At 39.8% G+C, this 12,085-nt stretch overlaps 1 protein-coding gene and 1 pseudogene across 1 annotated transcript in view; one reads left to right on the top strand and one right to left on the bottom strand.

Moving 5' to 3' along the window:
• The window catches only part of Wdr49 (WD repeat domain 49), a 114,003-nt gene that overhangs the window by 2,334 nt on the left and 99,584 nt on the right, over positions 1-12,085 (bottom strand). The window contains exons 12-15 of the mRNA XM_023717810.1: positions 8,135-8,233; positions 6,292-6,456; positions 3,470-3,657; positions 2,559-2,756 (exon numbers count right to left, since the gene is read on the bottom strand). Of these exons, the coding sequence (XP_023573578.1) occupies positions 2,559-2,756; positions 3,470-3,657; positions 6,292-6,456; positions 8,135-8,233 (650 nt within the window). The remainder of the gene's footprint in view (positions 1-2,558; positions 2,757-3,469; positions 3,658-6,291; positions 6,457-8,134; positions 8,234-12,085) is intronic.
• LOC101584272 lies at positions 10,152-10,788 on the top strand (annotated as a pseudogene).

The following is a 12,085-nucleotide window of genomic DNA, read 5'->3' as shown; positions in this document are numbered from 1 at the left end:
AATTCATCCTATTTTTATTACAAAGGATGTTTCCTCTTATAATCATGGTCAAGACACTCACTGCTGCTTTCTGACATCTCTAACTTCTTCTCTCCCCTCTCTCCCCTCTCTCCCTCTCCTCCCTCCTCTTCGATGCTCTTCTCTTTCCTTCCCCTCCTCCTTTTTCCCTGCCTTTTACATGCATCCCTGATCCTAGCAATATCCACATTCAAGACAGGCTGATAAAAGTGAATCTTTTATTTTAAAGGGAGTAACAACAAAAGGATTAGAAAGTCTGGCTGATCTAGCCGTGCCAGCCTTTGATTTCTAATGCTGACCCAACTCTGATGACTCTCTTCATATCCTATGTAGAAATTTTTAAAAATCATTATTTTCATACAGGTTTTGAGAGCTGAAGTTTTTCAAAATTAAACAGGGGAATTAGCAGAAATAACTAAAGCAAAGTATCAGCACATATAAAGAAAGTTCACCAGCACACAATATTTGCTTAAGATAAAATGGAGCTACATACTGTAGTTATTTATTTACTTATGTTTTAATTTGGTACAGGGTCCTCTACAAGCTCAGACCCATAGTGATCCTTCTGTCTCAGCCTCCCCAGTGCTGGGATTACAGAAGTGCAGGGGGCTAGCACGGCTTGCGTGGGGATCGAACCTGGGTCCTTGCACTTGCCATGCAGGTGCTTAGGCTGCCAAGCTATTTCCCAAGCCCTATATATTGTGTTTGTAGGCACCATTTACATAGCTCTGTTCTTATTTCCTGCTTCAATCCCTTCTAAAGGACTTACTAGTCCAGACATCCGCCACCTGACATCTCTAATATCATTCAAACTTTCCCCTCACCTCCTCAGAGCCCTCAAAATCATTGAACTTTGTCAGCACTGACTTCTTGCTTTGCTACAAGCAGGCTTCCAGCTTGTTTCTGATCCAGAATCCCACCCAGGCCCCACCCTGCCCCCACTCCTACTCACACAGCCATCTGGGTCCCCATTAAGCTGCCATCCTTCCTGATTGAGAAAAGCCTAGCATTCACCTGCCTATTTACAAAGTAGAAGATACCAGCACGACTGTTAAATGTTGCATGGAGACTCTCATATGCTCGTTCAGGGGGGAGGCCATGGCCTCAGATTATTTCTCAATTATCATCCACCCATGTGCCTCAAGGGGTTGCACAGACTTTGTTGAGCCCTGGTTAATCTCATCAGTTGTTTTTTTTTTTTTTTTTTTTTTCAGGGAAGGGTCTACAGGGTGTTCAGGGTTTCACTTCTAGGTCAGACTCAGTGATCTGCCTGTTTACAGCCTCCAAGAGCTGGGATTACAGGCACACGCCACCACGCCCAGTCTCAATTGCCATCTCAGTGTGCCCTGGGGGTGGGGCTGACATGGCAGGACCAGGGATCAAACCCCTGCCCACTGTGCTTGCTTGCAGGGGCTTTAATGCACTGAGCTATTTGGCCAGCCCAATCTCATCAATCTGACTTCATAAAGACAGCAACAACAATCTTTGTCTATCAATATTTAGAAATTCACCCATTTCTCACAATATGAGATGGTCACTGAGGCTGCCTTTTAGAACCAAGAGAGCTAGTCTAACAGAACTGCATCTTTGCTGTCAACTCACACCACGTGCGAACAGTCCTGGGTGGCATCAGACAATTTGTTATTGAAAGCCAAACCAGAGTGGAAGTGGAGCACCCATGAAAGCAAAAGGACGAACAGCGCAGAAAACGCGAGGCAACGACTCTTTCCTCTTTCTGGCTCTCCTGCCTTCCATTTCATTTCTTGGGCAGGAGCCTACCAGAGTTTAACTTTCTGACATGAAAGGAATAAAAGCTTGATCTTAAACAGAATGAGTGAAAAATCAGTTGCTGGCATTTATTGGTTTCTGTGAGTTCAAGCAACGGGCTCAAACTCTCTTGAGAGCCCCTTCCTCCACCCCATTAAGGAAGGGCAAATGTAGTGACTTGTGCGCTACATCTGAGTGCAGCCTTCCTGTCTCGAGTTAATATTGGTCTAGCAGTTATGAAAACAGGATACACAATCTGATTAAAGATATATAAGCTATGTAAACAACTTAGCTCTTCTGGGTACCCAGGAAACACTTAGCAAATGTCAAATACTATTATTCAATAGAAGTAAAGCACACAATGTACAGGGAGATTTGTTTACTTTGTAAAATTTCCTATATTTTGACTGTCACGTTTATTATTACTGGAATGCCAGGGTCACTGGCTATTTAATGCTAACATATAAATTTGATCCCCATTACATTTTTGCTAAATTTTGAAATTGAAAATCCATTCATTTCAGAGGAGAAATTTTTCTCAAAAATCCCACAATATTTTGAGCTGCACAGAGCCACAGTCTTTCCGTGTCTCTGGGCATCTGCCACAAAATGGAACCATGACAAGAGATACTTGGTGTTATCACTTCTGATATTCAAGTCAATTTTTATGATGAATGAACATTAAGCAGCTGAGGATAGTTAGATAGAACTCATCCCACACTGATAAGAAAAGTCAAGTAAAGGCTTGAATAACAGAGAAGCACTGCTTCTACCTGCCCAAAGGTGCACACAGGGCCGCTGTGGACACTGGTCACACCAACGCTGCAGTCAGCAGAGGCCGAGATGATCAGGCAGTGGTCGCCCAGCTCACACATCTCCAGGGAAGTTATCTGGCCCTCGTGAGGGTGGAAGGCTCTTAGCAGAGTCGGCGTCTGTGTGATTTTTTTCTTGCTTGAATCAAGACAGTATTCCTGAAAGTAGAGAAACATCAGAACTTCAAAAATTCAAATACTAAATGATTATAATGTATCTCACTTTTGAAAGCCTGGTGGAGAAATTTAAAATGTACATTTGGAAACAAGAATCTATATTCCACATGCCAAAAAGAAGGTCATGACAACATGTTCAAAAAATGGTATCAACATTTAAAAAAAGAATTCTCATGGATTTGGGAAGAAGAAAGAAAAGTACAGAGAAGGACAGAAATAGAGACATGAGCAGTCAAGTCCTTGTTCAATAGAGGTGAGCTCTGGGATAGCCAGGTAGTTAACCGTGAATAACTGTAAAACATTGGACAGTTGACCAGGTAACCAGTAACACAACAGCAGCAGTTACTGTATTAGATGAAGGGCCAGTACTCTAAATTATATTTATAATCTCATTTAAAATAAGGTACTCTCTATCTAATTATTTGCATACAAACAGCACCTTACTAACAATATTAATTTACCATCATAAGTGACTGACAGAATTGTATAGTAAGATTTCAATATTGAAGGATATCTGGTTTTCCACATTAAATTATTTTTTTAAATAATATGCAAATACTTTCTTTGCAATACTGAAAATTGAGTATTTCAAGATCTGTTCTGTACAATCACATATAAGTTTATCATATATTTGTTCTAGTCAGTACATGGTAATCAAAAATAATGAAAAGGATGTGCAAATTTTTTCAATTTACCTCTATCTTCCAAATTTTCAAACATCCCACTAGATCTCCCGTGGTAAGATACCAATTCAGCTTATCAGTAGACATGGTGATGGATCCAACTCCACTGTGAGCCAAAAATTCAGCCAAAAGTCGCTTATTAAATGTGTCCCAGAATCTGACATAGCCAGAACCTCCACATGATACCAGGTCAGCTCCTCCTAATATGTACAATAACTATAATTAGAAAACTCTCATGACAGATGCTAGAAACAACTTCAAGAGGTTTCTCACATCCTCAACTTACAATTTTAAGGTGAGTAGCACTGAGATCAGCTGTTAGTCACTTGGATTCTCTAAGATAAAAATGGAGAAAAACCTACAAAAACTTCACTGGCTTATGTCAAGGATTAAATGAGATAGGTTACATAAATTGTTCTGTTGAATTTAGTTTCTTTTCCTTGTTTTACTCAAATATCTTGTTTTACTTGTTTTGCTTTGTTTTAAGTTAGAGAGAATTAATTTGTTTCTTCAAATAAAATTATGAAATGTGAATTTCAACAGTATGATACACACCTTGGTCACATAAAACTCACCTTTCCTAATAATCCATAGTATATATACATCAGAGAAGTAGAAGTCCTCACGCACAGATTTATGTGTGTGTGTGTGTGTGTGTGTGTGTGTGTGGTTGTAGCAGTATAGCTATAGGTTTCTCTCAGCAGCATGTTTAGAATTCTTTTTATTGGCTTGGTTTTAAATTTTTCATCAGAAATGTATTGTACACTCTTATGGAATCCTTATTTTGCTTAATAGGTGTAGGACTAAGCTTCTCACTCTCCATTTTTATATGCTTTGTAGAAGCACTTTACCTAAATTATTCCTCTGTTGTAAAGCTGCTATTATTTGATAAATCTGTAGGTAACATCCAAATTGCTTCACAAATGTTGTGGCAATTAAGAATCATGTCTGTTTAAGGCAGAAAAACGGAATGTAACTGCTTGAATGAAAACAATTCAAGAATACCGATAATATAAAGGAGAATTAGCATTGAGAAAATGAGAGTAATTTCAAGATAATAGTTCCTCGTGTATCAGTGAGCTGTAGAAAACAGAAAGATTTATAATCTTTTCTAGTCCATTTTAAATATTCTACAAGGCTTCTAAAACACAAGGATATGTCTTTATTGATGATGATGATTTTTTTTTTTTTTTTTTTTTTTTTTTTTTTTTTTTTTGGTGGTACCAGGGATCAAGCTCAGGACCTGGCTCCTGCCAGGAAAGCATTTATTCCACTGAGCTATCTCCCCAGTCCAATGATGAAAAGTTTTATGTGAATCTCATGGAGATTTTCCATTTTCAAATTAAATGTGGGAAATAAATGAATATAGAAAATGTGGTTTGGATATTTTTTTTCAATATATAATGCATTTGCCTAGATCTCTAATGTTAAAATTCACCTAATTTTGCAGAAAGTTCAAAAATATTTCCAAAAGCAGTTTCCTGTTTCAAAATGGAAAAGAGCCAAGAGATGGGAGAGAAGGGGATGTATTATGGTTTGTGTCTAGTTGTCCCCGAAAGCTTCATGCAGTCAAGACGGAGACGTCTAGACTTTGTGATTAATTCATGATCCACTGGGATCATGGGAGTGAGTGCCTCTGGGATTATGGGTGTGAGCGCAACCCCTAGCCTGGGCCAGGGAGCCTGAATGCAGCTTAAGGGAGACACTTGCTCTCCATAGCCATTGTTGCCGCCATAGCCACCCTTCTCCTTTTGCTCTCGCCTCTTTGCCTGCACCGTGAACGGCTGCTTTATGCACCACTCTGCCTAGTGGAGCCAGCTACGTATGAACTAAAACCTCCCTTAACTGTGAGATAAATAAACCTTTTGTTCCTTCATTTTGGGTGCTGGGTATTTGTTCCAGGAATGAGAGAAGAGTAATGGAGACAGGATGAAAATGAATTCAGATGGATTAGGCACCTGTTGCAAATGCCTTCAATGGATGTAACCCTCCCTGCAAGCATGCCCTAGCAAAACCAAATTTCAGGAAAAAAAAAAAACATTTTAAATGCACATAATTTAGATGAAAGTTTTTAAAAATGCACATTATTCTCAAAGGCAGGTTCTTATTTGGGTGGATGCAGGCTTCATCAACACCATGCTAATAGAGCCACTGAAAACAAGACAACCAGGCAAAGAGTTATTTCATCCAAATCATATCCAACAAATACAATAAGTCATATGAATATGCCAATGTTAGCAACCCTCTAAGCAAAGATAAAATTACAACTCTGACTTGTTCCAGGATTTATATGCAACAGGCAAATATACTCAGCACACTCCAAAACTATGTAAGACATAGGACAGGACAGCTCTGTCCCCAGGATCAACAGCTAATTCAAATCTTGCCATTATCTCGTGTTGACAAGCTCCTTCTTATTTCCTCCCAGCCCATGTGGATCTCAGATACCTGTACAGAGTCTCAGACCACTCTTCTGCTATGGGTAGACTTCAACTTTTACTCTTGTATTTGGAACACATAGCTCGCTGTGTCCTCTACCTTACTAAAACATCTCTGCATCGTCCCTAGAAGGCCAATCTTCACTATTACTTCTATCAAATAGTGTATCAGAGTAGTTTTCACTCTGATCTCAGCTTACACAGCCCTGGATCTGTTAGCGGTCAGACATAGTCTGTCCCCTGCTCCCGCACTCATCTGCCCCATTCTTCACCTCTTTGCACGGGCCCCTGGCCTCCCTCTCCCTGATACTGATTAGCTACAAAACATGAGTAGGAATAGGTGAATTTTATTTCTCCCCCTCCCAACTTCAGGAAAAATATAAATATGCATTGTACCTGTTGCTGCAGTGTTTTTCCTTGCTTTGAGGAAACAAAGCCTCATAACAGCATTGTTACCCTCAGTGTCAGGCTCAAAGGTAGGGGCCGCCGTGCTATCCTGGTCTGCCATGGCATAAGTGGAGCCTTTCCTCTCAGCACTGGACACTTCTGGAGGTTCTATATCTGTGATGAAGACAAAACCAGGTGTTTTATGGGAGAGAAATATTTTCTGTTCAGACTAGTACATATGGAAAACAACAGGCCCACCCTGTCATTGTCTCCACTGACTCCATCAAGGCTCATAATAGATGTCCCACCAACACCCATCCAACATCACATTCTTCACTTTCTCAATCACAACTGGAAGCATTATTTGATTTAATTTTCCTTTTATATGTTCTATCCTGTGTTCTCCCTTGACCTGACTTCATATGATGGTGGCTGCTGATATCCCAGAAATCTTGATTTATGCTCAAGACAAATGTGCTTTTAATAGCAAATCATTTTCAGTTTATTAGTCCTGAACACCAACCTTGAAAATATTTAATATACATGAACTCTAATAACTATGTACGTTGAATTAATTTCTTAGCAATGTTACATGCTGGTGCGTTACCCTGGTGAAGATATTCCTAATGGTACTTTAGTTATCTATCATTAAATACATCACAAAGCCACACTGAGGAAAACCAAGAACATTGATCTCAAAATCTATGAATAGTCTGCGCATATCTTTGAAAAAAATCTCTACAGAAGTATCTTCAAAATTTCAAAGCAAACTATTTATAGAAATGCTTTTCAAGTCCCTTAGGAATTTGGTATTGTTTTCCTCTTTTTTCTCCGTGTATTTATGGTAACACTGTGTGGTTGCTATACAAGGAAGGTGGCACTCTCTAGTAGGCCAAAGTAGAAGAGGCAAAAGTCCACCCTTTCCATGGGAGGCCCAGATGAAACCTAATGGTTAACTCTCTGCACAGAAAGCAGGTCAGAGCTCTAGGTGTATTGTCAAATAATCTCTTAGTCTCTTAACTTGGTTTTCTTGTTCTCAATAAATCACTTCTTTATTCTCTGTCTCTGTCTCTCTTTCTCTCTCTCTCTCTCTCTCTCTCTCTCTCTCTCTCTCTCACACACACACACACACACACACACACACCCTAATACCTTATCTGATGACCACTACTTCCCTAATGCTGAATTCATTCTCTCTGAGTTTATCCTATTGAGACACTAGAGCCTGGCTGTCTTGAGGAATAGCATATTCATTACCCAAAGAAATTAGTTCAAGGAAAATCCTTTAGTATGTGAGAAAATGAAAATAAAATGTGAAAGGCAATTGTCAAGATATTTTTCTTAAGTATAAAATATTCATATGCATTGCTAAACTCCCATAAAATGCAATATACTTCTGTCTAATGCTCCTCATGGATTTCTAAAGTAAGGAATAATTTAGGATTTCCAGGTGGCATCCTACTTAATACCAACTCTAGACTGAGTATGAACAGGCTATCAAGTGAAGAGAGTTCCCATTTCTTACCAAGGATTACCCAAGGTTCACACAAAGGCAATCTGGCAAGGTTTACTGCCAGAAACTAAATTGGAAGAAAGTGAGAGAGACGTGCTCCCTGCTGTCAGGAATACAGAATGTTGGCATCGCATGAAGAGAGGATACCACAGGCCTTGGAGAATTTACTAAGCCAAATAAGCCTCAAGGTTCCTTTTAGTCCCTTTGACAAGACAAAAATATCACTAATCCTTTGTGCTTACAACCAATCATCTATAATTTAGGAGTGAGCGGCACAAACAAGCACACCAGCAGCGATCTGACGCAGCCACATTACTTTTGTTTCAAACTTGCACTTACCTGGTTTTGATTTGAACAGCCTCTGGTAATTAGGGTGAAGGACACAGTGAGCATTTTCTGTGCTATTGTTCCATAGAACAATTTCTCCATCATAACTCCCTGCGTGAGTAAGGGTAAAGAATATCAACTGTCAGAATACTACAGAGAAAATACAAGAAAAAAATTAAATCATTGTCAGTATATATCAAGCAGGATCTGGCACACAGCCACATTCTCTCTGTGCTTTGAAGAAACTCAGTAAAAAATAATTAGTGCTTTTAAGAGCATTAGTCTTACAGTCCTCCAGGATAAAGTATGCATTCATGTAGAGACCAATGCTATCTCCTTTCATTTTAGCATTCAGAATAGAAGATCTGCTGTTGAACAACTTGAGTTGGAATCTAAGTCTGCCTCTTAGTAGTGGTATAATCTTGTGCACTGATTATTATTATTATTATTATTATTATTATTATTATTGTACCAGGGATAGAACTCAGGACTTTGTGCTTGCCAGGCAGGTGCCTATGCCCCTGAGCTATCTCCGCAACCCTAATCTTGTGCATTGAAATGAGACAATTTCCCATCTGTAAAACTGGGCTAATAACTGTATCTCATAAGAGTGTGTTCAGAATAAAAAGTATCTATAATGGAGCTGACCACAGTGTAAATATTAAAAATTTAATTCTCATCAGACATTTTTATTGCTGAGTAATGAAAAAATCAAATCTTCCTAGATTTCTTCTTCCCCACGCTGTGTGTACGTGTATGGGTTCTTTTCCTTCTTTCTCTCCTATATATTTTATGAAATACTGCTTTCTCTGAAAGGGAAACCTCCCATGCAGGAGGTCTTTCCCAACCGCTTCTTGCGAAGAACAGAGGGAGGCTTAGGCTGATGAACCCCTGCGGAGGGCCGCACAGCCGTGCCTGAGGTCTGGGCCCTCATGACCGTGCCCATGGGCTCCGCGTGGACAGCCCGCTCCTACACAAAACACCGATGGCGCAAGGCACATGTGAGAGAAGAGCAGGGTGCCGCAGGATGCGCCCTCGAAGACTTCATTGAGATTTTGGGAGAGGAGAGAAATGTACACTGCGCTCTGAATTTCTTGGAAAGAGAAACCTAGATAACTCAAACTTTGGTCCAGAAGAACAGATTCCAGCTGCTTGTGTCCTAACTGTCTTTTCCCAGCAAAAGTGTCTCACCAAGCATGTGCCTGTAGAGCTGACAGCAGGAGATGGATCAAAGAGATTATTAACTACCAATGCAGTAATATTTTTTCTGTGTTCTAAACCTGCATATCTTGTTTTGCCATTAGTACATGCTTGTGCATGTTTTTACATGCTATATGATATCAGTACATGCTTGTGCATGCTTGTATATTCTATATGCTATTAGTACATGCTTATGAATGCTTGTACATGCTATGTGTTATCAGTACATGCTTGTGCCTGCTATGTGCTAATTGTACATGTTGGCAGTGCATGATGCTTTGCCTCATCTTAGGGAGTAGACACGTGCCGTTCACATACTGGATTCTTCTTATTCCTGCTCTCCCACCCACCTTGCTTCCTCCATGTCTTTTCCTCTTTCCCCATTTTCACTAAAGTTATTATTTTTATTTCATTTTGTGACATATAACGATTTCATTCATTGTGGGTAGCCAGCACAAGTACCTGATGCATTTTAAATCTTCCTATATCCCCTCTCCTTCCCCACCTCTCCCTACTTTCAGTCTCTTGATCCTCTTTCTATTTCCAAAAGCTCTATTTTCCTGATTCCTTTCATCATTTTTTTACTATGCTTTTTATTTGCACCTTGGATTACTCTAATGAGAAAAAAACATGGCATTTATCCTGTGTCTCTCATTTATATTTAACTTAACATTATGTTTCCAAGGTGTATCCATCTTCCTACAAATCTCTCAAATTTATCCTTTTTTATAGCTGAGTAGTATTCTATTATGTACAGAATTACACTGATATTTTACTACACTTTCACAATAATTACTACACAGCAACTCTTTCCAGCTGGCACTGAGCAATGGGCATCTCTCGGGACAACTGGCACAAGCCCTATCACAAGAAGCGGAAGTATGAGTTGGGCACCCTACTGCCAACACTAAGATTGTTGCCTGCCGCATACACACAGTCTGAGATCAAGGAGGCAACAAGAAGTACAGAGCCCTGCAGCTAGATGTGGGAAACTTCTCCTGGGGCTCTGAGTGTTGTACGTGAAAAACAAGGATCATTGATGTTGTTTACAATGCATCCAATAACGAGCTGGTCCGCACCAAGACCTTGGTGAAGAACTGCCTTGTGCTCATTGACAGCCTGCCGTACCGACAGTGGTACAAATCCCACTACGCACTGCCCCTGGGCCGAACAAAGGGGGCCAAGCTGACTCCTGAGGAGGAGGAGGAGATTTTAAACAAAAACCGATCAAAGAAAATTCAAAAGAAGTATGATGGAAGGAAAAAGAACGCCAAAATCAGCAGTCTTCTGGAGGAGCAGTTCCAGCAGGGCAAGCTTCTCGCCTGCATTGCATCAAGACCAGGCCAGTGTGGCCGAGCAGATGGCTTTGTGCTAGAGGGCAAAGAGCTGGAGTTCTATCTGAGGAAAATCAAGGCCCGGAAAGGCAAATAAACCTTCCCTCCTGGTTTAACTCATGTAATAAAGGTGTTTATCATTCTAAAAAAAACCAAACAAACAAAAAAAGGCACAGCATTATAGCTAACCTTTTCCATCATACTTTAGCGTGTAGTCCTCCCCCAAATTGTGAAATTTCAGTTACTATAAAGACAATTTGACTGGAGAGTTGGCCTTGCCAGAAGGTAATTAGAAGGTCCTTAAAAAATGAAACTTAAGTGTAAATAAATCAGTAAATCTTATCTGGTAACACTTCATAGATACCCTGGCTCTTTTCTTGTAAGTTTTCATTCCTCTTAAGAGCTGACATTTTTGGATCTATAAAAAGTATTAGGGTTGAAATACAAACTTCAAAGTTTCACGGTGCCACTTGTTTTCATAAATAGCTTTCTTTGCCCAGAAATGGTACAACAACGTTGATATCCTTTGAAATGTCGCATCAGCATATTTATGGAGCCATCTAAGAGCTTGGACTTACAGATACTTTGTGACAACTCTTTACCGCCATTATCAGAGCTAAATTACTCCAAAGGGTCAGTATGTTCTTATTATGGAAGTGCCACCAAGGTGTAATCATACCTAAGAGTCTTAATCCTGCTCTTGAAAACTGGACCAAAAAAATCAAAGATAACATTTACTGATAGTGTTTACTGTTTACCAAGCACTATGTTGAATCCTTTCACAGATAATCTGTACCTTATCTTTTAATTTTTTAATTTTATGCTTTTATTATCACTATTTTGGGGTTTTTAAGACAGGGTATAACTATGTAGTTCAGGTCTTGAACTCACTGTGTAGTCCAGGCTGGCCTGAAACTCACAGTGATCCTCCTGCATCGATCTCTGGGCTCTGGGATTATGCAAGTGTGCTACCTCACTTGGTCTTGAATGTTATTTTAAATGTCATGTATTTTGAAAGATAATAGAGATAATCTATACTTTAAACAAGAATAAAGCTATCACACTGTGGAAGTTGATTTGAATCCACAGAAACTTTATAGGAGCTGACAGTCATACCCATTAATGTATTGCCCTTGAAATAAGAACCTTGCCAGCCCCGCCCCAGGGCACACTGAGACAGCAATTGAGACTGGGCGCGGTGGCACACACTTGTAATCCCAGCTCTAGGGAAGCTGTAAACAGGAGGATCACTACGAGTCTGATGCTGAACACCCTGTAGACCCTTCCCTAAAAAGAAAGAAAGAAAAAGAAAGAAAGAAAGAAAGAAAGAAAGAAAGAAAGAAAGAAAAGGCAGGCAGGCAGGCAAGAAAGAAAGAAGGAAAGAAAGAAAGAAGGAAAGAAAGAAAGAAAGAAAGAAAGAAAGAAAGAA

The sequence above is a fragment of the Octodon degus genome, unplaced genomic scaffold (genome assembly GCF_000260255.1).
Source record: "Octodon degus isolate 3935 unplaced genomic scaffold, OctDeg1.0 scaffold00055, whole genome shotgun sequence".
Classification (NCBI taxonomy): Eukaryota; Metazoa; Chordata; class Mammalia; order Rodentia; family Octodontidae; genus Octodon; species Octodon degus.
The sequence above is the reverse complement of the archived record's forward strand: the minus strand, read 5'-3'. Positions and strand labels throughout refer to the sequence as shown.